At 48.0% G+C, this 27962-nt stretch overlaps 1 protein-coding gene across 1 annotated transcript; it reads right to left on the bottom strand.

Annotated features, from left to right (window-relative positions):
- Window positions 1-100: 100 nt before the first annotated feature.
- LOC149863202 (cytochrome P450 2J6-like) lies at window positions 101-27343 on the bottom strand. Its single transcript, XM_090051182.1, has 9 exons — window positions 27107-27343; window positions 22561-22723; window positions 18737-18886; window positions 13760-13920; window positions 11726-11902; window positions 9243-9384; window positions 4705-4892; window positions 3746-3887; window positions 101-858 (listed from the first exon to the last, which is right to left on the bottom strand). Exons 1-9 carry the CDS (start codon window positions 27275-27277, stop codon window positions 680-682), a joined length of 1473 nt encoding a protein of 490 aa, XP_089907308.1. The 5' UTR covers window positions 27278-27343; the 3' UTR covers window positions 101-679.
- Between the last annotated feature and the right edge of the window lie 619 nt (window positions 27344-27962).

The following is a 27962-nucleotide window of genomic DNA, read 5'->3' as shown; positions in this document are numbered from 1 at the left end:
AACGGGAACCCTAAATTGAAGCAGTGGGTTTTTTAAAACATGGCCATGATGTTCACATTAGACTCCTATTGGCCACCTCCAGGAATGCTCTTGTTTTGTGGTGGGATGACCTAACCCCTGGTTTATTTCTAGACAATGCACTGCACTAGAGTGAGCCCTTAGTGCAGAGGCTAACTCACCAGAGTGGGAGTAAAGAATTGCAAGAGTTGCTTTTTGCCAATAATGAACAATTAAAAATAAGGAAAACAGGATTTTCCCTAAAGCTATCTCCTTCTCATTCACTGTCATACTTTAGCCTAAGTCCTTCCCCTAGATCTACTCTCCCCACTCTTCTCCTACAGATTTAAAGACACAATGTACCTTTCCTAATAGGTATCATAATTTACAGGTTACCTAGTCCAAATCAGCCATAAACAAAGGCCAATTCCAGTTTCTTTCTTTATGTTTTTTATTTGTGACCGAGCGACAAGAACTTCATCACAATGTCCTGCCATGTAAGATGAAAGTATAACTGTGAATGAGCATTCCCACAACCAAGTAGCTTGAAAGAGTTTCTGTTGATGGGACACATTGACACCAGCATCAGAAAAAACACCAAGATTAAAACTTCACAAAGGAAATTTACAGCACCAAACTAGATGTCTAGTGTGCCAGCCTGCCATCTGTGATGTACTGCAGACTAGCGAGGAATTGCACAAACTCTGTATGGATGGGGCTGCAATGTGCTTGTGAAAACAGGCTCTATATTGACTTGCTTCACTCCCTCTGCCAGCCTGAGTGTGAATGCCCGCAGCAGGTTGGAGAAGAAAATGAAGAGCTCAGTTCTTGCCAGGTGCTCTCCTAAACACACACGGTGTCCTGCCGGGAGAGGAAGGACAGTAAATTTTCAAGTGTTTTATATTCCCACAGATCACGTTCGTACACCAGAAAACAGGAACTTTTTGTTGATATAGCATCTTTTCTTTGGGGCCAGTGCAGCAATTAATATAGAACTGAACCTTCTTGTAATACTGCCTTTGAAATATTCTACCCACAGTTCAAGGAAACTAGGTGGTCCTTTGGCTTCAAATTCCAGTTCTCTCAATACCCAATAAAATACTTAAAAGAATTCTTTCAAGTCCTTGTCCTCCTTGAATTCTTCTCCTGTGGAAAATGCTGAGGCCACAGCTCAGATACATGAAGTGTCTGCATGGCCATTTGTAAATGCTTTTGAAATATATGATAGTTTCATAGTTTCTAGGGCCGGAAGGGAGCTGAGCAGATCATCTAGTCTGACCCCCTGCCATGGCAGGAAAGAGTACTGGGGTCAGACAACCCCGGCAAGGTGTTCATCCAACCTCCTCTTAAACACCCCCAGGGTAGGAGCCTGCACCACTTCTCTTGGAAGTTGGTTCCAGATCCTAGCCGCCCTGACCGTGAAGTAGTGCTTCCTGATATCTAACCTAAACCTACCCTCTGCCAGCTTGTGACCGTTATTCCTGGTCACTCCTGGCAGTGCTCGGGGGAACAGTGACTTCCCCAATGCCTGCTGATCCCCCACCCCCGACTAGTTTTTAACAGGCCACAAGATCCCCACTCAGCCTTCTCTTGTGGAGGCTGAACAGGTTCAGGTCCCGTCGCCTCTTCTCGTAGGGTCTGCCCTGCTGCCCCCTGATCATGCAAGTGGCTTCCTCCGGACCCTCTCCATGCTGTCTACATCCCTCTTGAAGTGCGGTGCCCAGAACTGGATGCTGTATTCCAGCTGCGGCCTGACCAGTGCCGCACAGAGGGGGAGGATCACCTCTTTGGACCTGCTCGAGATGCATCTGTGGATGCATGCCAAGGTGCGGTTGGCCTTCCTGACTGCATCCCCACACTGCCGGCCCATGTTCATCTTGGAGCCAATTATGACCCCCAGATCCTTTTTTGCCCCCGTGCTTACAAGAGGGGAGTTCCCTATCCTGTAGGTATGGTGCCGGTTGTTCTTCCTGAGGTGCATCACCTTGCACTTGTCTGTGTTGAATCCCATCCTATTCTCATCTGCCCACCCTTGTAACCTGTCTAGGTCTGATTGTAGCCTGTTGCATCCTTCCAGTGTGCCCATGTCCCCCCACATCTTAGTGTCATCAGCAAATTTGAACAGGGTGCTTTTTACCCCCTCGTCCAAGTCGCTGATGAAGATGTTGAACAGTGCGGGCCCAAGGACCGAGCCCTGGGGGACCCCACTGCCCACCTCCTTCCAGGTTGAGAAGGACCCATCCACCACCACCCTCTGGGTGTGGCCCACCAGCCAGTTGGCGACCCAGTTGACTCTGTGGGTGTCTACACCACAGCCCCCCAGTTTCTTAATGAGAATGGGGTGAGAGACAGTGTTGAAAGCCTTCCGGAAGTCCAGGAAGACGATGCCCACTGCTACCCCTGCAGCTAATGATCTGGTGATCTGATCGTAAAAGGCCACCAGGTTGGTCTGACAGGACCTGCCACTGATGAACCCATTTTGGTTGCCCCTAAGCATGCAGTCCCCTGCTGGCCCCTCCTGGATGTGTGCCAGCATAATTTTCTCAAACAGCTTCCCTAGGATCAAGGTAAGACTAACCAGCCTATAGTTTCCCGGGTCCTCCTTCCTCCCTTTTTTGAAGATGGGAACCACGTTGGCCCTCTTCCAGTTCTCCGGTACCTCACCAGAGCACCACGAGTGCTTGTAAAGCCGTGCCAGGGGACTTGCAATGACCTCGGCCAGTTCCTTTAGAACTCTAGGGTGGAGATCGTTCGGACCGGCTGACTTGAATACGTCCAACCCCTCCAGAAGCTCCCTAACTAAATCCTCGCTAACCCGTGGCCCAGGTGTGCCTCCCCCGGGGATCCAGTTGCAGTGTGTCCTAGTTACTTTCATGTGGGTTTAGCAGCAAGTCTTTTTGCCTTGACTGTGCAGGATAAACCAAGAAACCCAAGTGCAATTACCAAGGAATCATCCCCACGCTCGTATCACTAGAACCCAGGAAACAGGGTCCAAACCAAGTCTAAACAAAGCCTTTTCCTATGCCATAGGGCAGGGGCCAGCAGTGTTTCTGGCTGGAATGACCCAGCTTGGTTATGAGGCTTTTCCTTGCTTCTCAGCTGTGGTATGGCAGAGAGAGCCCCCCCTTTCCTGGAGCCCTAAGCACCCAGCTGTAGTACAGTGCAGGCAGATCCTCACCATTGAAGCCACAGCTCCACAGGCCAGAACCAAAGGCTCCATGGGCCAGATCCAGTCCAGAGGCTGTAGGTTCCCAGCCACTGTCTTAGGGAGTCCTGGATCCACACAGTACATGTCAACTCTTGTTTTAGTATTGGCATTGTGATTCTTTCCTCTTTCTTTCCCTTCAGTGTTTAAAAAATTGCAAAGTTGCTCACCTGCACTCTTTCCCCACTTAGTCTGATACATCCCAACATGTATTAGGTTTTTAACTTTACTTATTAGCGCAGAGCTTCCACATGGGCACAGAGCAAAACAGTGTTCTTCTCTGTGTATCTCTGGGTTTCCACATTCATTTTTCATTTTGTAGAACAAGCATTTTCAGTGGGGTTGAGAGATATTACTAGCTGTCACAAAGCCTCAGGAAAGCTTGAGAGGCATCGTGCCAAATAGGCATTTTGAGCATCCTATTCCTTATGGTCATTCCCAGTAGAATGGTTTATACACTTTTCTCACAGACTTTGAAGAGACACTACCCACCCCTCCCCCCCATCTAATCTCTGCACAAGGGTTTGCATGGTCAGGGTTTACCTGCTGAAAATGGCAAGAAGGCTTCTTGGCTCACAAAGTTTCCATCTTTATCCAGGAAGTGACCAGGGTTGAACTGCCGAGGGCTCTTCCACTGCTCAGGATCATACAGGGAAGAGGCTATATTGGGGAGAACAATGGTGCCCTGCAAGGAGGATATCACAGACTTAGACAACTATTAGCTCTCATATATTTTTCATGAGTGGAAAATCATATTGTGAGAAGTCTGCTTATGAGTAGCAAGTGGGAGTTGAACTGAACAATGAATTTTTTTCATTGTCTCATTTCTAAGTTTGACATTGAGAATAGTGCTTTTCCTGCTAAGTGACACTTTTCATGATACAAATAGCACTTTCATTACTGAACATGAGCGTAAACAATCAAATCTAGACGAGGACATGGATACAGAGGGTCTCTTTTACATCAGAGTTGGAAGGCTGAAACAGCCAGAGAAATTGCTTCAGACAGGATAGATTACAGTAATCATCTGATGAGTTATATTAATCTGAATTTGTAAGCATCTATTAGTTTAATAGCATTAGTATAACTACACATTTAAGATGAAGTTGTACCACTGAGTCAGCTCTCCTAGAAATACAAAATGTTCAGAAAGTCTGGCATCTGTAGAGGCAGTCTGGGAGCCTGGCTGCCAGATACTTCTTGGTGTGGCAGAATAAGAACAAAATTGGGATCACCAAGGTCCTCTGTGTAAATTGTTCTTTCTGTGAAGTTCCACTCCCCAGTAAAGAGTGATCTTCATCATGCAGCTTTGCTTTTAAGGTACTACGTGGGTAATCTCAAGATTTGCAGTAGCGTTTACTGAGAAATGTAAAGTGTCTTTGGAAGCACACACTGGTAGGATTTCCTAAGTACACCTTGCTCTATTGATGGGATTGTAGAAGTTGAAGGGAGCCCACACCTCTTCCTAAGGCATGAAAAAATGATGACAAAAAACACTTTACCTTGCTAAGTGGAAACCCCAGCAACTCTGTGTTCCTCACACATATTCTGGGCATCCCAACTGAAATAATATTGCTGAAGCGCTGGATCTCATGAATCACAGCATTCGTGTAGGACACTTTCCTCCGATCCTCATAGCAGATTAATTGGGAAGACCCCAGAACAGCATCCAGCTCCTGCTGCACTTTCTCTGAGGAGAAATATTCACTCTCTCAGACAGGAAAAGCACATAATGTATTTTGAATTATGCACATTTGTTATGAGGCCCTGTCAGCTCCCTTTTGGATGATCAGTGGTAGGAAAACAGTTTAAAATAGAAATTATTATATATTTTTTCAGAAACAAAGATACACAATTGTGGTCTACGGATCTGAGCACCAGAAAAGCCAGGCACTCCTGAGATCAAATCTTGTTTCTAGCATTGATTTCCTTGGACGCAGTTGGCCTGACCCAGATTTAGGCATTGCTCTGCTCAGCACTGCTGCACCTCAGTATCAGTGTCAAAGGGACGTGAGACCTTGGTGTTGCACTGCTGAAAAGAGCAAAGTCAGAATCCATTTCAAACTCTGGTCTTTTATTGCTTAGCCTGATTCTCCCCACCTGTGAAGGGGGGATAATACTACTTACATTCACCTACTTCACAGGGCTGTTGGGAACATTTTTCTATTAAATACTTTGTAAACTTCAAGGCAAGTGCAGGACCTCCATCTAACCCAGGAGATGCACAGCCCCACCAGGGGGGATGCCTTGTTGGACCTAGTGCTGGCCACGGGTGATGACCTGGTGAGGGGGCTGCGGGTGCTCAACCACCTGGGCGACAGTGATCATAGCCTCCTGGAATTTACCATCCAGTGCAAGGTGGCAAAGGCATGCAGTAAAGGCAGCAGCCCTAGACTTCAGGAGGGCAAACTTCAAAAAGCTAAGGAGGATAGTTCGGGATGCGCTGAGGTCCCAGAGGAGAGGGGAGCCAGATGTCCAAGGAGAGTGGTCACTCCTTAAGGAGGCAATCCTCCAAGCCCAAAGGAAGGTAATCCCAATGAGGATCAAAGGGAGCAGGAGAGCACACAAGCCTTCATGGCTCACCAAAAACATCTGGGAATGTCTCCTTGCTAAAAAGGAGGCTTACACCCAATGGAAAGAAGGGGTCATCACCAGGGAGGACTATTCTGCAGTCGCTCGGGGATGTAGGGGGGCAGTTAGGAAGGCCAAGGCAGAGATGGAATTAGGACTAGCTTCTCAGATTAAGGACAATAAGAAGTCCTTTTTTAAATACATAGGGGGCAAGAAGAAGGTCCCGGGTAACGTGGGGCCCTTGCAGGATGCGTTGGGAAATTTGGTTGTCACACCAGACGACAAATCTAACATGTTTAACGATTTCTTTGCCTCTGTCTTCCTAAGTAGGGACCAGAACAGTCGCCTCCGCACTGGGCCCTCCTCAGGCCCCAGGGGAGGCACACCTGGGCCAAAGGTTAGCGAGGAACTAGTTAGGGAGCTTCTGCAGGGGCTGGACCTATTCAAGTCAGCCGCCCTGGACGATCTCCACCCTAGAGTTCTAAAGGAATTGGCCGAGGTCATTGCAGGTCCCCTGGCATGGCTTTATGAGCACTTGTGGTGCTCTGGTGTGGTGCCAGAGGACTGGAAGAGGGCCAACATGGTTCCCATCTTCAAAAAGGGGAAGAAGGAGAACCCAGGAAACTATAGGCCAGTTAGTCTTACCTCGATCCTAGGGAAGCTGTTTGAGAAAATTATGCTGGCACACATCCAGGAGGGGCCAGCAGGGGACTGCATGCTTAGGGGCAACCAAAATGGGTTCATCAGTGGCAGGTCCTGTCAGACCAACCTGGTGGCCTTTTACGATCAGATCACCAGATCATTAGATGCAGGGGTAGCAGTGGACATCGTCTTCCTGGACTTCCGGAAGGCCTTCAACACTGTCTCTCACCCCATTCTCATTAAGAAACTGGGGGACTGTAGTGTCAACACCCACACAGTCAATTGGGTCACCAACTGGCTGGAGGGCCACACCCAGAGGGTGGGGGGGGATGGGTCCTTCTCAACCTGGAGGGATGTGGGCAGTGGGGTTCTGCGGGGCTCGGTCCTCGGGCCCGCACTGTTCAACATCTTCATCAGCGACTTGGATGAGGGGGTAAAAAGCACCCTGTTCAAAATTTGCTGATGACACTAAGATGTGGGGGGACGTGGGCACACTAGAAGGAAGCATCAGGCTACAATCAGACCTGGACAGGTTACAGGGGTGGGCGGATGTGAATAGGATGGGATTCAACACAGACAAGTGCAAGGTGATGCACCTCGGGAGGAACAACCAGCACCATACCTAAAGTTGGGGAACTCCCCTCTTGTCAGCACAGAGGCGGAAAAGGATCTTGGAGTCATGATCATGGGCCGGCAGTGTGGGGAGGCAGTCAGGAAGGCCAGCCACACCTTGTCCTGCATCCACAGATGCATCTCGAGCAGGTCCAAAGAGGTGATCGTCCCCCTCTATGCGGCACTGGTCAGGCCGCAGCTGGAGTACAGCATCCAGTTCTGGGCACCGCACTTCAAGAGGGATGTAGACAGCATGGAGAGGGTCCAGAGGAGGCCACTTGCATGATCAGGGGGCAGCAGGGCAGACCCTACGAGAAGAGGCGATGGGACCTGAACCTGTTCAGCCTCCACAAGAGAAGGCTGAGGGGGGATCTTGTGGCCTGTTATAAAACTAGTCGGGGGGGGGATCAGCAGGCATTGGGGGAGTCCCTGCTCCCCTGAGCACTGCCAGGAGTGACCAGGAATAACGGTCACAAGCTGGCAGAAAGCAGGTTCAGGCTAGATATCAGGAAGCGCTACTTCACGGTCAGTTCGGCTAGGATCTGGAACCAACTTCCAAGAGAAGTGGTGCAGGCTCCTACCCTGGGGGTGTTTAAGAGGAGGTTGGATGAACATCTTGCTGGGGTCGTTTGACCCCAGTATTATTTCCTGCCATGGCAGGGGGTCGGACTAGATGATCTGCTCAGGTTCCTTCCGACCCTAGAAACTATGAAACTATAAGCAAGGCATAGTCACTTTAGAAATCACCAGACAAAAGATGCAATTACAATCTGATCCTTTTCCTGATGTTACAGACATAGGTAAGCCCTTTAAACAATCACTAGGAAGCACGGAAGCCTCCCACTTGTCCCTTCTCATCAAAAAGAGCTAATTTCATAATCAGCCATTCGTTACATGTTTCCACCTGCTCAGAGAAGGCAGCCAGCAATGTGACACACAGGATTAACTAGGCATTGCCAGCAGAAGCTAGCCCAGGATGTCAGCACCTGCTGGAATTCCACTTCCTAATGTTCAGAAAGGTTTCTTGCTGATATCAAGCTTGTTCTGGGGCTGCATTACCTCCCAAATTCAAGCACACTAGCACTCAAGGCTGGTCTGTACCACAGCATCGTGCCACTGTAGCTCTGCCAGCAGAACGCCCTCACAGATATGTGGAATATCTTAGCAAAAGATGGTTTTCTGCCAGCACAATCACTCCACCTCTCTGAAGAACAGTATCTTTGCTGATGGAAGTCATTTTCTGCTGGCTCAGCTGTATCCACACCAGGGGTCTTTCCAGTATATTCATATCAGCTAGAGGTTGTCATCTTTTCATGAAGCTATCCCAGCAGAACTTTGCAGTGCATATGGGCCCACAAGGGAGAAGCCATTTCAAAATATGTGCAGGCACATTCCAGCATTCAAGATTAATGGTGTAAAAGGCCGCAGCCTCAGGTGTCTCTCAGTTCTCCCCTAAGACCCTGTCTACATATGAGAGTTCTGTTGACAGAGCTGCATTTGGTTCTGGGTATGGAAAGATGAACCCTGTGGTCAATGCAGCTCTGCAGGAAAACCTCCATCATATGGAGCCAGCTCTGCTTGTAGAAAGTGGCTTCTGTTACCTGTTGTCTTGGGACCTGGCATTGTTCTGATGATGGAAGAGCTGCTTTCAGCAGAGCTGTGTAAAACACAGAGGGACCAGCCACCACACCATTAGCAGTTATAGGGGCAGGAGCCCTGCTAGCAGAGAGCCTCTAAGGGTGCTTACACAAGTTACATTTTTCATGCAGCTGGGCCCCTGAAAGTGCTCTGCAGCCATGACATAACACACATGTATAGTTGCAGTACTATTATAGCAATATGTTCTATTATAGCAACATTTGCCAACAGGACAACCTCGTCCAACCAATCATCAAGCTGTTCCCCTTCTAGGGAACCACATCCCTCATCTTCATTTCCTTTTTCTACCTATGTGTAAAGGAAAATAACAGTTCATTTATTTAATGACAGTATCACTGTTAATTAGCACAGAGAAGCCATTCTGCATTGTACTGAAATAATTTCTATTGCCAGAAGGCACACCACAGTGACTGTGTCTGCATAATGGGAACTCCTTTGTCCTCTGCCTGGGCCTGTGAGTGAATTTAGCCACTGCTTACATTTATAGTAATCTAATAAAAAGGCCAGAATTGGTTACTGCCATATAGAAACGACATCCTTGTCCTCTCCCTCTCACCTTGGATGTCTGGATAGGCCACCATGTAGAGCAGGCCCCAGTGCAGGGTAGTGGATGTGGTCTCTGACCCACCCAAAAAAAGGTCAATTACAGAATGAGCCAAGTTGTCTTCATCATATGCAGATTTGGTTCCATCATTAGCCTAAAGATAACAAGCGCAAAGTTGAGGTAAGCACACAAAAGGCAGGACAATCCATGTAAGAATGAGTAGGATTACATTGCTGTGCCTACAGATGCAAAGTGTACCATGCATTACTTTGTGAAACAAACACTTTGAAAAGCTTTAGAAAGTGTATTTGGTTGACTAATACAAAGAGAAAAAACACCTCTGCAAACAAAGTGGCAGGGCTTCACCACTGCTAGCAGTCCGGCTGTAACAATTTGTTAATCCCAAGTACTAGACTCTTGACACTCACGAAAATGGTTCTAAATTATAAAATTTTCATGCATATTAGCCTAAACAAGTAGTTGTTGGAAAGTATACACCAGAGCATGTTGTTCATGAAACCTCACAAGTTATTTTTCCCCTAAGAGAAACCACAAAGCGCTACAAACAGCATGGGAACACAAGACAGGAAGGCATGTTCCCTTTTGGTTGTCTTTGCATATGGTTACAGAAGCTTTTGCTAGTTGTTTCATTATTCTTTGCAAGGTTTAGGGCAGATAAACTTTTGGCCAATCTCACTTCACTCCTGCATTCTTTGATCAAAGAAAGATATCTCTCCTTACTAATCAATTCCTTATTTTGTTCCTTACAGTTCTTTTACTTAAAAACTTAATGGCATCCTTAAGGTGCTTATTCATTGATTCAGGTCTGAAGTCCTTCTCTGTATTTTTGTTGTCTCATAATTTGATCCCAGGACTGTTATCGGGCTAAGTGGTCTCTAGTTACTCAGATCTTCTCATGTGCCCTCTTTGGATACTGACAATACATTTACACCGTCTTGTCTTCTGGGATGTTTCTGATATTGCAAGATTTTTTCAAAATGGCATCAGCAAGCCAGACATCATCTTAAACAGCCTTTAAGACTCTTGGATACAAGTTATCCAGGCCTGCTCATTTAACATATTTTCATGCCTAGTGGATGTTTATATTACATATCAACCACAATATCTCAAGTTGGAAATAAACATATACTAGGAGGAGAACTGGGTAAATGAGGAGGTGGCCAGGGAGGAAAGTGCACCAAGAACTTGAAAAGAAGCGTAAGCAATGATGTTGAAAGTGGAGAATGGGTATTTTAGCAATTGGAATTCCAAAAACAACCGATGTGTGTCTTAATGGCTTCCTTAATCCAATGTAAAATGGTGAAATTAGAACCATTGTCTGGAAGCTGAAGGCAAATTCAGTGGCAAAGTACTGCATAGGCTGTCGGTTGTAGCCATCTTGGTCTATGGATATAGGCAGGCAAGGTTTTTTGGGTAGATGTGATACCTTTTACTGGACAAGCTAAATAGTTGGAAAAAAATTATTTGCAAGCTTTTGGGCACAAACACTCATCATCAGGCATAGGGCGACTCTGTGGGCATTATGTGCAGGTCTGTGACAATGCAAATGAGTGGAAGTTTGGAAGACAATGGGTGGAGATGGCAGGGTGGGGAGGGAAATGTGTGAAGGAATGCAAGTGGTCAGCTGGAGGCAGGTGACCTGGGGTGTCAGATGTCAGGCAGGTTGTAATGTGTCATCAATCCAATGTCTATATTAAGTCCATGATTTTTTGTATCCAGTACATTTATGAAGTGAATTTCGTAGGCTTGTCTACAAAAGGTGTTTTGTAAATTCCCTTTGAGGATTAGAACTGACAGATCAGAGAGGGACTAGATTCACTTCATAAATCTACTGGATACAAAAAAACCATGGACTTAATATAGACATTGGACTAATGACACATTACAACCTGCCTGACATCTGACACCCCAGGTAACCTGCCTCCAGCTGACCACTTGCATTTCTTCACACATTTCCCTCCCTTCCTCCCCACACCCATCTCTACTCATCACCTTCCAAATTTCCACTCATTGCACTTTCACAGACTTGCATGTTGTAAATTAGTTTCTTTGCTACCTTGGAGAACACACAACACCAGCAGAGATCCCCTATGCTGGACAAAGAGTGTTTGCACCTGACAGCTTGCAGAAAACTTTTTTCCATCTATTTAGTTGGTCTAATAAAATATATCACATCTATCCAAAGAACATTGCTGTCCTAAATACTGGATCAACTTTTAACAACGAGGGTGGTTAGCCACTGAGCAGACTCCCAAGGGAAGGGGAGGGAATTCTCCTTCTTTTGATGTCTTTAGAGCAGGTTTGGATGCCTCCCTGGAAGATGTGCTGTACACAAATCCAAGTAACTGGGCTAAACTCCAAAGGAACTGGGTGAAGTGAATGGGCCTGTCATATACTGCTAATAAGACAAGATGAACTAATGGTTCTTTAGGCATTAAAGTCCATGAAAATATGAACATGCAGCAGTCACTCACTTTTTCTATCTCAGCCAAGTAGAAGTCAATGAAATCCTCAGGCTCGTCTGGTGTTCCTCTCTCCAGATGCTTTCTGATCTCCTCCCTTGCAAAACAATTCAGGACCTCATAGGAAGAGAATGCCTTCTTGTGAGGTCCTGGGAGGTGGTCCATAATCCAGGGGAAGAATTCATACAGCTATGGGAGAGACAAGTAAGAGATGCCTTGAATTATTTGACATTAGCGGGGTCATTTTAGATCCTTCCAAAGGCTGAGTTTATTGTGGGGTGTAGGCTGTAACCATGTTGGTTTAAGGACATAGGCAGACAAGGTTCTTTGGGTGAATCTGATATCTGTTATTAGACTAACTTAAATGGTTGGAAAAAGTTTTAAGCAAGATTTTGGGTTTAAAAACCCTTCATCGGGCTGAGGAAGTCTCTGAAGTTGATTTGTGCTCTTCCTGGATGGAACGAAAAGTAAAGAAGCCAGAGGTTGGGCTGGTATGCATGCAGCCCAGCCTCTGACTTCTTTACTTATCAATCCATCCAGGAAGAGCACACACTAACTGCAGAGACTTCCTCAGCCTGATGAAGGGTTTTTAAACCTGAAAGCTTGCTTAAAATTTTTTCCCCAACTTTTTAAGTTGGTTTAATAACAGATATCAGATTCACCCAAAGAACCTTGTCCGAGTTTTTATTGTAGCACCTAAAAATTTAAACTTAATCAAAGTAATTAATTGATAGGCTATGTTCAATAACACCTTTGTTACAGGGGACTACCAGTGAGAGTAGGAGGAAGTTGGCTGCAAATTGCCATCCTCAAGGAATCCTAGTAGGAATTAATACAGCTCAAAAAGTAGTTGACAGTGGGTAGGGGACGAGACTGCCAGAAATTTCCCTGATTTAGTTCATCCCCAAACAGTTTCAGCAAGCCCATATGTCATAGAGCCCCCAGTAAAAGTTAACATGGCTTTCTCCATCAGAAACCTAGGGGGAAAGTAGCTGAGAGATCATAGGGACATAGTGAATTAGCAGATAAAAGCAGGTATAATTTACCTCTGTCTGCTACATTTTGGGGGAAACTCGTTCAGTAACTGATATGATGGTTAGAAAACACTTTCCTTTAGTTTCCAGAATAAACTGCACATTTAACTTCTGTTTGTTCTTAGGCAATGAGATTTCCCTTAGATATCTCTTTTTCCCCCTCTAGTGTTAATCCTTGCATGTACTTAGGACAGCAGTCCTATCTGGTCTCAGCCTTTTTTTTTTTTTTTTTTGGCTAAATAAGCCAAACCTTTCTAGTCTCCCCATCCATCTCTGCACTTGGTTCAGTCTGAATTTATCTTTCTTGAACAGGGGTGATCAGATGTGGCCTCATCAGGGTCTTGTATTAAAGAAAAGATAAGGAAGTATTTTTGCCATAATACCTTTCCTGAAACACTTGCCTTTCTCATGACTCAGACAGACAGAGGTCTGCATTGATGACTCCCAGGTTTGGGGCTGGAGTGTCAGGCAGGATGGTGATGTTGTCCACAGTGATTGAGAAAGGAGGCATGGGTAGGGCTGGTATTGACAGCTCCATTTTAGCCAGGTTAACTTTAAAGTGTTGGGTTGACATTCATGAACAAAAGACTTCAGACATGGGACACGATTTTACTTTGGTCAGGAGGAGACAGGTCTGAAGTACAGAGGTAATTCTATGGGTTGTTGGAGTAGGAACAGTAGTTGCATTAGAATTCATGTATAAGATTACCCAGAGATATGGTGCTGAGGGAGATGAAGAGGGGAGCAAAGGCAGGACTTTTACATGTGGGAAAATTTTAGGGGCCCAATATTTTTTGCTGATGTTGTGAGTGAGGCCTGACATCTACTAACAGTCAAAGATGCAGATGCCTTTGGAGATAGGTAGTTCTGTGTCTCAAGGTACTACACAGGGATACCACATAGGAAATGATTAACAAGTCCTGTCATCTAAGACAATTCTACTCATCAAATACTGCCACTGCATTTCTCCTTTTCTGTTTCAGAAAAAAAATACAACAGAATATTTACTCACACTATAACCGAGGCTGCCCCCAAATCTGAAGATATTCTCAGTGGCTTTAAGCAGTTTGTGGAAGTTTTCATCCTCACTGGGGAAGCGATATCCAAAAACAACAGCACAAATTACATTTGAGATTGAATGGAAGAGAGAGAAGGATGGATCCAAGGGTTTTCCTGAAAGTACAATAATAAACCAACAGTATTAGTGTTTCCTGGTGCATTTATTTTCTTCCTCCTCTTATGAGGAAGAGAAGATACTAAATGGTTCACCAAATGCAGTCAGTTAGACTGCTGGATAGAAGGATGTAACAGGGAGCCAGAAGGCTCCTGCTGCTTGAGAGGAAACTGCAGCAGGGTGAGCTGGAAGAAGCCAGCCTCCTGCTAGCTGAGCTGTAGCCAAAAGCCAACAGGAACAGGCACAGGCACAAGGGACAGACAGCCAGGCTGCTCAGGGGCAAGGGCTGCAAACAGCAGCTAACATAGGCAGCAGAAGGCCAGGGCTAACAGGGCTCAGCCCTGCCAAATGCGGGGCAGTGAGTAGGGCCACAAGGCAGCCCAGCTGTGGGCTCCAGGCAGCTGCAGCAGGGGTGGGGAGGGGCATGCACGCAGGCAGGATTGCAGCCCAGGATGTGGATCACTGGCTGCCCAGCAGGGCAGGAAAGTATTAATCTATTCTGTGAAGGGGAAGGGGCTAGGGAGGGAGGGCAGACTGAGGCCCCAGCAGTGAAGGAGGAAGTAGGGCAAAGGCAGGGGCAGGGGCTGAGGTGATTGGGGCCCCAGATGAGCCAGGTCGTGAGACAATCAGAGCCTGGGTGGCTCATCCAGTGGCGTGGGGGGGGGCTCCTGCTGCTGTGCACACCCTCGAGGGAGGCCCAGGGGGCACATGCCCCCCCAATTTGTGTATAAGCAGAGGCGGCTGCCACTTCAGGCTGGGCTGTGTGCCTCACTGCAGCTGCCCTGGGAGCAGGGTGATGCCATGTACGTGCTGTTGCTGGGCTGCACTGCGCCCCCTACCTGCCTGGCTGTGGGACGCACATGGCATTGCACAGCTCCACAGGCAGCTACACCAGCAACAGGGAGCAAAGTCCAGTGCACAGTGCCAGCTGCCCCTCCCTGCACACAAATCAGAGGGAACATGTACCCTCTGGGTCTTTGCTCGGGTACATGCAGCAGTGGAAGCCCCCCAGTGCCCCTGGATGAGCCTCCCAAGCTTGGATTGTTTCTCGACCTGGCCTGGCCAGGGCCCCATTCACCCCAGCACCTTCCCCTGCCACTGCCTCACTCCCTCCCTCACTGTAGGGGCCTCAATCTGCCCTGTCCCGCATGGTTCTTTCCCCTCCCTCCACCCCTTCTCTCACAGACTTACCTGCTTACCTCAGCCCCTGCAAATAATTTTGTCTCCCTTTGCCTATGGCAACTAAGCAGCTGCAAGGGCAGGCAGGGCCTTAGGGTCAGAATGAACACACCTGTGATGGCTGTTTAGCATGCATATAAACTCAGGGCCTGAGCCTACATAGGCAGTCTGGCCCTGAAGGCTGCAGAGGAAGGAGCTCTAGAGCAGGAGGGGCCAGGAGAGCTGCTAGCTAGCACCGGTGCTACACTGCAGAAGGCAAACAGAATGCTGCATAGGAATATGACCCAGGATAAGGGAAAGCCTTATTGTACAGCCACTGTTTCTGTTCAGATCCAGAGCAGGTTAGTTGACATTACAGCTAGGGCCCTACTGCGTTCACAGCAGAAGTGGGCTGCACACTGGCTCCTTTAATCTTGCAGGGTCCCCTGCACACTCCTCCTACCCCTTTACCCCCATTGCTGACCGGTTGAGGGGCCCCGCTGGCCCTGCTGTTTGTTGCTGACTGGCCAGGAGGCAAAAATAGTGCCATTTTTTAAACTGCAGTTTTCACCCCCCCACTGTTCAGGAGTGAGTGGCTGGGCCCCTCTGCTAATTGGCAGGGTGGAGGACCGTGGGGGAACCTGCAAGATTAAAGGAGCTGCTGTGCAGCCCACTTCCACCATGAATTCGGTAGGGCCCTAGTTATAGCTAGTGGGCTTATTTCTTTGTTATATTTTATACCAGTGATTTGGGTGCGACTGAGAGGTGGTTCTGGAGGTCCCAGTGGTGCCTGAGGGGCATGGGACTGCATGTACTAACTTTCTGATAGTTAAGCTAACTTAACTTTAAGTCAGCTTAACTATTTGAGTGCGCACATATATGTGGAACAGAGTTGACTTACATGTGGTGCAAAGTAATACACCTCCAAAGTATATTACCTTGAGTTGCGTTAGTTAAGTCAGCTTACAAGATGGCTGCCACCTTGTCAAGGAACTGTATGTGTGTACAGTCTGACATGGTCTAACTTAAGTCGATTTAGTTAAGTTGCCTTATTTTAAGTTGACTTAGTATGTGTGTATGCAGCCTCTGAGCCCAGACAAGAGCCAGGCAAGGCACTGACCAGTGGCACCTGAGAAGTGGTGAAGTCAAAGCTCGAGAGAGCCACAGCAAGTGGTACCTAAGTAGGGCCAGGGGCCCAGCACCCAAGAGGGGCAAGGATCAGGGCCAGGCACCCGAAACCTAAGAGGGGCAGAACCAGTACCTGAGAGAGGGGTAGAATCAAGGCCAGGGGCCTGAAGCCCAAGGGGGCAAAACCAGGGCCTGCAAGAGGTGAGAACCAGGGCCAGAGCCCAAACCCTGAGATAGGGTGGGACAAGGGCTGAAGCCAAGTCCAGCACAGTGGCTCTGAGCTAAGCAGCCCAGCAAGAAAAAAGGGGTGGAGGCCAAATAGGCCAAGGTCCCAACAAGGGAGACAGCATCTGTGAGACTTGGGAATGGCTAAAAGGGGAGATGAGGAGGCCACAAAATTGCCCCCAAGGCAGTGAGCAATTAGGTCATAGCTCATTAGTGGATGAAATCTCACCCAGGAATCCCTGGAGCAGCCTCCCTTTTACAAGTACACATTTACACCAAAGCATGATAGACAAGCAGAAGTAATTTAGAGCCCAGACCACAGGGCACTGGATCTATCCAGCCGAGGATGAACTAGAACAAACCAGAAGGACTACATACAAAGTCTTAAAAATTGCATCAGAGCCTTCAAATTGACAGACTGGAGGATGAGCTGCAGAAAAAACAAAAAGTTTGTATTTAAAATTTTCAAGATGCCTATCCAGTGCTCTGGGTACCAGGACATCATTAGCACCACAATAAAAACCTAAGCAGCATTTAGTAATCATGAGAATGGAAACTTAGCGGGACAATAAATAAAACTCTCTCAGGTTTCATCACTAAGGGAAGTTTTCCCTGTGCTCTCTCCAAAACCTGAATAGACAAATGCCTTAATCTTATTGGAACTGGAAATATTCATCTTTAGATTTTAATACCCCTATAGCAGGGACATTATTAAGAATAGAACTGATTACACTGATGACACTCAGGTGTAAATATTAAAAAGTCAAAGTTCTTCCAGTGATTTTAATTTAATTTAACAGATCTAGGGCAAGGAAAGCCAATATCTAGCTGGGGAATCCTGGTTTGGTCAGAAAAAGTAAATTTCATACATTTTTAAATAGGAATTTTAGCAAACCACATCCTGTCCTCCCAGTGGCAGGATATTATCATTGGCCTTATACCTCTTCCTCCCTCCCGTTTTACTTGTGGCAAAGAAAAGGGTGTTTTTCATGTTTTGGCATTCTGCCTGGTAGTTATGCAAGAGGGTTTCTACTCACTTTTTTTTTTTTTTTTAAGATTGAGTTAGACCAGGGGTGTCAATCATACAGCTTCTAAGCTGTATCCAGCTTGTGGATGTAGGTCATTTGGACCATGGGGCTTGTGGCTGCAGTAGCAGCATTAATCTGCAGAACTCAGGGAATTAATACCACTTGGCTCCCCACCTCATGGAGGAGGAGGGCAGAAGCAGCTTTAAATATCTGGGGTCTGGAGCTGCACTGAAATAGCAGCTCTGGCAACTGTGAAGCTTAATGCCACCACTGCTGCTCATGGATTGTCTAGCTAGCCCATGGGTTAGATCAGCTTGCCTAGGACAGTTTAGCTAGGGATGACCTTGCTGTGAGTAAGAGTTGGAACTATATGACCTCCTGAGGTTCTTTCTAGCCCTTCTTTTTTATGAAATTCATCATGAGTGAACATGACCTACACTTCATACTTTCAGAATGAAGATAGACCTACCATCTCTACTCTTTTTCATATTCAGACCCAAGTCAGTTTTGTAACAGACAGACAAGAAACAGGTGGCTCCAAGGAGAATATGATCTTGAAACAAGATCTTCCGTACCTATTTCTTCTTGCCTTATTATATTTAAAGCATTAGATACTGTAACAACCCTCCTCCATTCTGATGAGGTTAGTCGAGTTGTTTTGCATCATTGGTGATTCTTCAGGCAGAGTGACCTGGCAGTACTCATCTCCTCTCCAGGTATGGATGGCTGTTGGCTCCCAGGGAGCTCATCCACCCTTTGACAGGTCTTGCATTTAGTTCTACTGGGTGTCTGCACACCCTCCTCACACCGGCTAACCCAGGTGGGAGCATCAGTTTAGTCATCAACAACCTGACCATGGAACAGGCTGTATTGGTTTACATAGTACCAAGGAGCAGACAAAGAGAGGCATGGCCTGACAAGGAGTGATAGGGAGTGCCCATCCATTTTAGTGAAGGACATCAAAGATAAAGGGACTAGCTGATTCATAGATCCCTTTCAACATTACAATTTTAAAACAGACTTCCAACAGCCCAGTCATAGTTCCCACGTCCATTGTTTTCTAAGTAGTTCTGAAGAAGGACATTTCTCAGCTTAGTATGAAAATACAGGCCTAAACGCTCTCCACGTTGTCATTCCATTCCCTGGGGTCCATTATAGGACTCCAAGATCTGCAAATGCTCCACTCTGGAGCAGAAGCCAACCCAGCCATTAGTTCACATACCAAAAATATGGTTCCACAACATAAAAGGGCTCATTTTTTAGCAGACATACATACCTTTCATACTTGCAAAGTACTTCAGCAGGTGATGCGCCTCCTCTTGTACCCGGTACTCCAGACCTTTCTTCCCCATTCCCAGGTTGCGTAAGATCATCATCCCAAAGCGTCTCTGCCGCTTCCAGTTGCGACCAGTTGCCAACATAATACCTGAGGAATTAGTTTCCTGTGACACTGCTCTTTATTGCATAGAAACATTTTACTGAAAAAAACACATTTCCCACTTCTTGGAATATGAGGTATAAGAAAATGCCAGATACTAAAGAGCTGTTTAATCTAGCAGAAAAAAGACCTAACCAGAACCAGTGGCTGGAAGCTGAAACCAAACATTTAAATGAGAAATAAAGTGCACATGTGAGAAGTGCTGGACTTGCCGTTGGTAGCAGTTTTCAAAGAAAGACTTGATGCATTTCTGGAAGATGCTGCCACTGGGGCTAAGTGCTGAGTTCTGGAAATGTCTGGGTAAAGCCCATTCCAATTTCTCTCTCTCTCTTTTCTCCACAACCTAGCTGTTGGAAATTAAGGTAGCTCCTACCACATTTAGGATCTGTTATCTTTGTCCCAGGCATTCACAAATAAGAGACCCCAGTAGGGAGCAGACCCTGCAAGGGGAGGTGGCCATGCTCCCGGGCCCCAGAGCCTGAAAAAGGGACAAGCAGCCCCCGCCGCCAAGAGCCAGGGGCTCCGTCTGCGTAGAGCCCGGAACCATGGGCTTCGTCTGGGTGGCCGTCTCTGAGGTGCCCAATGGGGGGGCCGCAGAGCCCGAGGGGACCCTCGGGGTGCAGCGCGTGCCCATCCGTGTCATGCCTTTGATAGGCTGGCTACGGCTGGGACTGACTACTCTGGGGGGGTCGCAGGCAGGGTCTCATGCCCTCCCACGCCCTCTCTTGCGCGAACTCCGCGTTAACTCGAGCGCCTGTTTACGCAGCCTGTTCGCGCGGCTCCGGTTGCGCAGCTTCCTGGGGGGCTGGGCCAAGTAGGGGCCTGGGCAGGGGCTTGACCCGGCCCGGCTCCAGGCAGCCACCTCCTCCCAGGAAGCGAGGAGTTAACCCCTTCCCACCACAAGCCCACTTACCTCCGGCTGTGCTGGGAGTCGGCAGGGGGCTCTGCGGCAGCTGAGGGGGTGTCTGGGGGGCTTCGGGGGAGCAGGGGCGCAGCGGGCTTCACCCGCGCGTCTCTCACCGCTCCGGAGCCTAACTGAGCTTTTTTCCCTGTTTGGTGGGCCCTTTTAAACTGCGCGCATGCGCAGTGGGCCTGCCGTCGGGGAAAGCTGATTTCTCAGGCCGGGGGGGCCCTGCCCAAGAAGATCTTAGAAAAGTTTATTAAGGAGGCCATCCTTGATGGACTGGCCCAGGCTAACATCCTAAGGGACAGCCAGCACGGGTTTGTTGCGGGTAGGTCTTGTTTGACCAATCTCATTTTCTTCTATGACCAGGTGACCTATCACCTGGACAAGGGAGAAGAGACTGATGTCATATATCTTGACTTCAAAAAAGCCTTTGATCTGGTATCCCATGATCACCTCTTGGCCAAACTGGCCAGTTGTGGCCTTGGCTCCACCACGATCCTCTGGCTGGGAAATTGGCTCCGTGGTCGGACCCAGAGGGTTGTGATTGATGGCAGTCACTCATCGTGGTGCCCTGTGACCAGCGGGGTCCCTCAAGGCTCTGTCCTGGGACCCATACTGTTCAACATCTTCATTAATGATGTGGACATTGGAGTCAGGAGCGGACTGGCCAAGTTCGCCGATGACACCAAACTTTGGGGCAAAGCATCCACGCCAGAAGATAGGCGGGTGATCCAGGCTGACCTCGGACAAGCTCAGCAAATGGGCGGATGAGAACCTGATGGTGTTTAACACTGAAAAATGCAAGGTTCTCCACCTTGGGAGGAAAAACCTGCAGCATCCTTATAGGCTCGGCAGTGCTACGTTGGATAGCACTACAGAAGAAAGAGACTTGGGGGTCATCATTGACCACAAGATGAACATGAGCCTGCAATGCGATGCTGCGGCTAGTAAAGCGACCAAAACACTGGCTTGCATCCATAGATGCTTCTCAAGCAAATCCCAGGACGTCATTCTCCCCTTGTACTCGGCCTTGGTGAGGCCGCAGCTGGAGTACTGCGTCCAGTTTTGGGCTCCACAATTCAAAAAGGATGTGGAGAAGCTTGAGAGAGTCCAGAGGAGAGCCACGCGCATGATCAGAGGTCAGGAAAACAGATGTTACGATGACAGGCTGAGAGCCATGGGGCTCTTTAGCCTGGAAAAGCGTAGGCTCAGGGGTGATCTGGTGGCCACCTATAAGTTTATCGGGGTGACCACCAGGATCTGGGGGAACGTTTGTTCACCAGAGCGCCCCAAGGGATGACTAGGTTGAACGGTCACAAACTCCTGCAAGACCATTTCAGGCTGGACATAAGGAAGAATTTCTTTACTGTCCGAGCCCCCGAGGTCTGGAGCAGCCTGCCAGCGGAGGTGGTTCAAGCACCTACATTGAACACCTTCAAGAGTAAATTGGATGCTTATCTTGCTGGGATCCTATGACCCCAGCTGACTTCCTGCCCTTTGGGCAGGGGGCTGGACTCGATCTCCCAAGGTCCCTTCCAGCCCCGATGTCTATGAAATCTATGAAATGACTCCAGCTACAAGTGCGGGAAAAAGTGCTGCCAGACTGGCAGGCACAGAATATATTGTAAACTGTTGTAAACATAAAGTAAAACTATACATGGATAGGCATTAGCAGATTCAACAGAAAGTAACTTGAGATTCACGCATGTAGATTCAATACATTCACATATCTCACAGTATCCATAAAGGGTTACCAGGGGACACTGGAGGATATTGGTGACCCAGAGAAGTGGATGAGATTTCAGGGCTATGTGCTTGTTCTGGTCAGGAATGCGTTCTTCTGCTTCCTGCAGGCACTTGGGCACCTCCCAGGTGGTCCCAGTAAAACATGTGCGGGCTGGTAGCAGTAGGAGTCTGGTCTTGGAACGCTTGCGGGTGGTTTTTTGTTTTGACAGATAGCCAATGGCTTCCATGAGCGAACATAAGTGAGAGAAGAGAAATGGTGATTTTCAGTAGTTTACAGCAAGGAAAAGTTGAGTGGAGTTTTATGGTACAAAGAAGAGACACTCCTCCAAGCCAAGGGCTGGGCTGCCAAATATCAAAGGCTACTGTAAACAGCTTAGGTATGAGAGCTCCTCCAATGCTTGTTGCAAGACTCACTCATGATGCCAAGACTTTGCCAGCCTAGAATTAGGTGTACCAATTATATCCTGCATAACAAAAGTATGGGAATTAGGTAAGAAGAATATTTATCTGCTGTTCTGCCTTTTGTGGCGAAATACTGCTGTGTCCCATTCTGCAAGAGACAAAGGCACTGGGAGCAATATTGTCTTCTCATTTTCCCAGTAAATGTCTCTGTCCCTGGTCAAAACACCCTTACCACCAGGACAGATTTTCACCTGGAATTTCTACTTAGCTTGCAGGGTGGGATAGGAGGCAATATGTTTGGAGCAGTGCCCAGCTTCATCTTGCATCTGGGCCACTAGCCCACACTAGTTCAGTGCATGACATCTCTATGTCACCCGGTGAGTACTGCAGACAAGTTTCTTATTGGCCATTATGTCTCAGGACTTTCCACTTCACTGCTACCCAGGGGCTCTTTACTCTGCTTTTTTTCAAGCTTCCTGGTCACACAGCACTAGCTCTTTATAGCAATCTGCCATTACTATCCAGGAGTGCTTACGAAATGTGGGAGTAGCCACATTCAGTGAAAAGTCAGCATCCCTGTGCAATTTCTGTACCAAGACCTTCTCACCTTTTCCTTGTGCCATTGTTTTGAAGAAAGGACTCAATAGGCGCCCCGAAACATCTTCAGGGTGAGTGGTCAGACCATCCTTCACTGCATGAAATCCATTCAAGATAATGATGGGGGTCCTTCCAAACCATAAAGTGAAGATATCACCATGGGTTTTTGCCAGCTGTAGAATAATCAGTGCCAGGAAAACACAGGTCATAAATGCCCACACCAAATCAGCAGAGACGGCTCAAGTGTCCTGGAACTGTTCATAAACTTTGCTTCATCGTTTTGTCAGGAAGGGGTTTCTTCAGGGTTAGCTTCATAAGACTGAATATAGTGATGCAAAGAATGCCTTTTAACACAACAGCTCTGTGGCTAGAGCACTTACTCAGGATATGGGAGACTGGCTCTGCTTGAAGGGCTGTATTCCAATTCTCCCACCTCCAGCTACAGTGATTCATCTGGCAGGCAATAGGCTAGTTCTTAACACCTATAGAAACCATTCCACTTTCCATAAGACCCCAGTATCCACTGAAACAGGGACTGTACGTGGGTGTCCCACCCTTCAGGGGAATGCCTGAAGTACCAAGCTAGAGTCATTCCCTGGCTCTGTGAGTTATTTTTACACAAAACAAAAGAGCTCCAACAGGAGAGATTATGAGCACCCTGCTCACAGGTACCCCATCACTCAGTGGTTAGGGTACTCGCCCAAGAGGCAGGAGATCTGAGTTCAAATCTACACTGCCAGTTTCTGGGCAGGGATCTGAACCAAGGGCTGCTTGTCCACTGGATGGGGATTTAGTCCTCAGGGTTTTAATTGAAACCTATCATTTCAGTTTTTCCATCATGTTACAGCAAGGGACCTGCTCCTTTTCTTTTTTTGTCACAGCCAGGGCCTGCCTATGACTGGGGGCCAAGCTGCTGGCTGGCCGAGCAGCTCCTGAGCTGTGAGGGGCCCCAGTCCTTCCCTCTGCAGCAGCAGTGTCCGCCAGGGCCATCTGAGTAGGCTGGTAGTGGGCTGGGTGCTGCCCCAGCTTGGAGGCAGCACCTGGCCTGGTCCAACTTCCCTGAGCCCACCCAGAGAGCAGCACCCAGTGGGCTTCCAGTGAGGAAGAGTTGGACTGGGTTGGATGCTGCCTCCAAGCTGGGGCAGCACCCAGCTCACTAGCAATCCGCCCAGGCAGCCCTGGGGGGTGCAACTGCCATGGAGAGAGGGACTGGGGCTCCCTGCAACTCAGGGGCCTCTTGGCCTACCAGCAGCTCTCCCCCCAGATGAGGGAGAGGCAGGCAGGCTCCTCCAAAAAAGGATTGGGCTCCTCACCACTTCTGCTTTCAGCAGGCACCTGCTAAAGGCAGAAGCAGCGAGGAGCCCAGTCCTTTTATTCTGCAGAGCCTGGCCATCTCTCCCGCAGCCAGGGGGGAGCAAGCTGATAGCTGCATTATTGCAATTTGAAACGTTGCAAAACTAAACTACAATAGTTTAGTTTGCAACAATGCAAACTCATCCAAACCCCCCAAAACTAGCACATGTGTCATGTTGTCACGGGTGGGGCCTAGGAGCGGCCGTGAGCTCACTAGCGCCCCCTGCCATGTTAATCAGGCAATCCAGCACCCTCTACTCGCCCGCCACGTCTTTGATGTTTATAAGGTTCAATATGGGAGGCTGCCTTGTCTCGCCCTGGACACCCCATTAATACTATTCCCCGTTCCGAGTGGGGTGCCTCAATGCACCCCTGCCTTATGGGCAATGCGTGCCTCCTACCACCCTTTTAGCATGCCCCAAGCCTCGCAGCTCTTCCTGGACATTATCTGGTCCTTAACCTTCTGCGCCCTACCTGGCGCCCCTGGGCTTGGCCCACAACCAGCGCCCTTCTCTGGCGCCCCTGGGCTTGGCCCAGAATCTGAATTAGTTATTTGTATCAATTGGGCTCAGGCGGCCAGAGCCTTACCTGGCCCCTTCAGAGTCCTGTCAATTATGATCGTCAAACTAGGCTCAGGCAACCTAAGCCTCTACCTGGCCCCTCTAGGCCGACTGGGTCTCGTCAATCACGCGAGTCCAGTTAGGCTCAGGCGGCCGGAGCCTTACCTGGCCCCTCTGGTTCCTTGGGCTTCTTTTTGCTGCGGAAGCCCTCTGGAACACCCTTTAGACAGCACCCGTCTTGGGGTGTCTGTCAATAATACATGCTGCCCCCCTTGGGGTGGCTTCATACTGTACGTGCCCCGCCTAGGGCCTCTCGCCCCCCTCTTGGGCTTTCTCGCCCTCTCTGGGGCCTATGCTGCGCTTCCCGCGCTGCGCGCCCTCTCAGGCTGGGGCCTCAACCCCCACACACCGAGCGCCTCTCCAGTGCTCGCCTGCCGTGCCCACTGTGGCACCTAACGCTGTGCCGCCCTGGCACCGCTCTCTGTGCCCTTGTTGGGCACCGGGAACCCCCACGCAGCTGGGGAGATCCCGTGAGGCCTCCTCATGCCCCTACAGCCTCACCCGGTCCTCTGGTTTTGTCGCTCCGGGGCGTCCCACTGCCCCCTATCAAAGCTGCGCCCTCTACGGTGCCAGGACCCCTTCCCACGCTACTGCGGGGTCCCTCTGAGGCCTCCTCCACCCCTTATCGCCTCACCCGGTCCACCGGTGTAACCATAACAAAACCATGAGCCAAGCGGCTGCAACACAAACAAGAAGCCTACTGGCTTACAACGCAAAGCTTGCACTCACTCGGCTCCTTAGTCATGGTCTCTTATAGGGTTCAGTTGCCCGCATCACTGCAGCCGGTCAGGGTGGTCAGGCTGCAACCATCGACTCAGGCTGCTCAACTTCCCCACAGAGCTCCTGCTCCTGCGGCGGCCAGAAGGGAACTGCTTTTTGGGCTCCGGCCTGGGCTGTTTATAAAGGGCCGGCCTGGCCCCCTTCTGGTCACATGGCCCGCCAGTTGCCACAGCAACCGGCACCTGAGGTGCCCCTGGAGATTGTTGGGAGCTCCACTTCTCCGGAACAGGGCACCTCAGTGCTCCTGTGACAAATGTGTGATGCTATTAAGCCACACAAATGACATTTTTGTCACGTGTACGCTGTGATGACCATCACATGTACAAGCACCCAAGGTGTCTCAAGGTGAGCACCCTAACTTTCTGGGGACAGGTGAGCTGTTGTATAAGAGACCATGCTGGTTTGGGAAGCTACCCTTCATTTCTCTGGCTTTTCTTTACGTGTCCCTAATGGGTCTAACGGGTTCTTTCCGTTAAGTCCCAAATAACTTTTGGAGCCTGAGTCAGCTTGAATAAAGCCTGTGGTTCGCATCCTTTTGACATGCATGTATAACAGGCTTGCACACTTCAGAGCACGCTCCACACATGGAGTTACCTAGTAAACACCAGATATCTGCACCTGCTGGGAACTCCAGTGGTCCTTAGTGCCACCAACCACCCCATGTCTTGTACTGAGAAAGGGACTAACTGAGCCAGCACAGACATGACTGTATCTTATTGTCTGATTGGCTCCTGATGAAAGATTTGGCAGAATTCAATCAGTCATGGAAACAGAACCTGGTCCCAAGGATGAGGTTCAGGCTGGACATCAGGAGACATTACATTACAGTTGGAGCTGTCAGGCTCTGGAACGGACTCCCAAAGGAGGTGGTGCTCTCCCTACCTTGGGGGTCTTCAGGGGGAGGCTGGACAGATATTTGGCTGGGGTGGTATGACCCCACACTCGTTCCTGCCCAGGGCAGGGGGTTGGACCTAATGATCTGTTTAGGTCCCTTCCAACCCTAAGCACTATGAAACTATAAGCCTCTGCTACCACATTTATCACCACAGGACACAACATTATGCAAGTAGCTCTTGGTTATTAGCACCATAATTAGATCCCAGTTATGGGACTGGTCACTTTCTGCTTCTCACATTATAATACTTTTGGACATTGGCTCTTAAATGAGATTGTTCTTCTGCAAAGCTTAGCTTCACTTTCTGCTTGATCATACATTGAGGACATTACAATTAGTTTGCATTATCTTTATCCCAGCTGGTGGCTATGGCATTGCATATAGTATCACATATTGAACATGATGGATTCAGTGCAAGAATGATCAGGAAGGACCAACAATAGCCTGATAAGCAGCAGCAGCATCCTCTCCTTCCTTGCCCTCAAACCAAGTGCCACCTGAATAGAATTGTCATTTTGGTGTTTTTTTCCAACTTTTTTGATACTACAGACAGTATGTCCTTTCAAGCAACCATTTGAAGACCAAACTAGAAAATCACAGTGTTCCAAAGGATGAAAAACAAATGTCTGCAAATTTCAACAGTATAACAGTTCTTCTTTTTTAAAACTATATGCTTTTGCTCTCTTCACAAGTCAGAAATATTATCCCAAATATTATTACATACCTATGATCATCAGGATTCATGTGTGACATTCCACACTAAAGGGTTTAGTAATTAATTTTCATGTGTACAGTACTTAGACTATCATTTTTTTTGAATGAAAAACAACTGAAAGTTACCAAGAAATTTCACTTCTGTTCTCAGCTATTATACTATTAATTAACTAGGAGTATCTGAAAGCACATACCTTCATGAGGAGATCACGATGAAACTGAAATTTCAGCTGCAACAAGTTTCCAACAAGTGGCAGGGGAACTGGTCCAGGGGGAAGGTGTTTCCTTGCCTGTTGCAGGTTCAGAAACTGCATGACTAGAAGAAACACAATCAGGGCTACCAGAGCTTGACTGATTGTCAGCATTTTACTGGTGTTTTAGCCAAGCCTGTCCCTACTTGAAGTTTGCTAGTAGCACTTCCAGAAGTCAGCTTCTTCGATGTTCCCACAGTTCTTCCTGTAAATGTTAAATTCTCTGCAGTCTCTGCACATTTCCCTCCCTCTGGCCCTCCTTCTTTATCACCGCCCTTCCAATCTTCTGCTCCTAACATATTGCATACCTTCTCCAGGTTGAAATAAGCTTAATAGACCTATTTACAAAGAAAAACTTGGTTATAAGAGATATTATTCCCTCTCTTCAGCCAGATATTCACAACAAATTCCTTTAGGTGCTCGTATAAAAAAATCACCGAACATGAATTGCAAGATGTACAAAGCGGGGATCTATTGTAGCCAATTTATCCAGGCAATTTAGGCATATACTTTGTATGTCTAGTGTTTGTGAAGAGTTGTGGTTTCACACACAGATGCCATTTGAGTTTGTGCATGCACAAATAATGTATGCGTCCTAAAGTCTGTTAAAATACTTGTGTCCAATTTGCATATCAATTTTAAGAATCTAATTATAGCACTCATTATAATATTTAATAGTCTTAACGCAAAGGTTGTAAAAGTTAAACCCTGCTTTAATAATAAAGTAGTTACGAGGGCATGTGCTGCTTCATACAAAAGGCACAATATACTAGATTCCCAAATAATTCCACAGCATGAT

This window comes from Crocodylus siamensis, chromosome 6, assembly GCF_052110815.1.
Source record: "Crocodylus siamensis isolate JL-2025a chromosome 6, ASM5211081v1, whole genome shotgun sequence".
Lineage (NCBI taxonomy): Eukaryota > Metazoa > Chordata > Crocodylia > Crocodylidae > Crocodylus > Crocodylus siamensis.
This window is presented reverse-complemented; position numbering and strand designations above follow the sequence as displayed.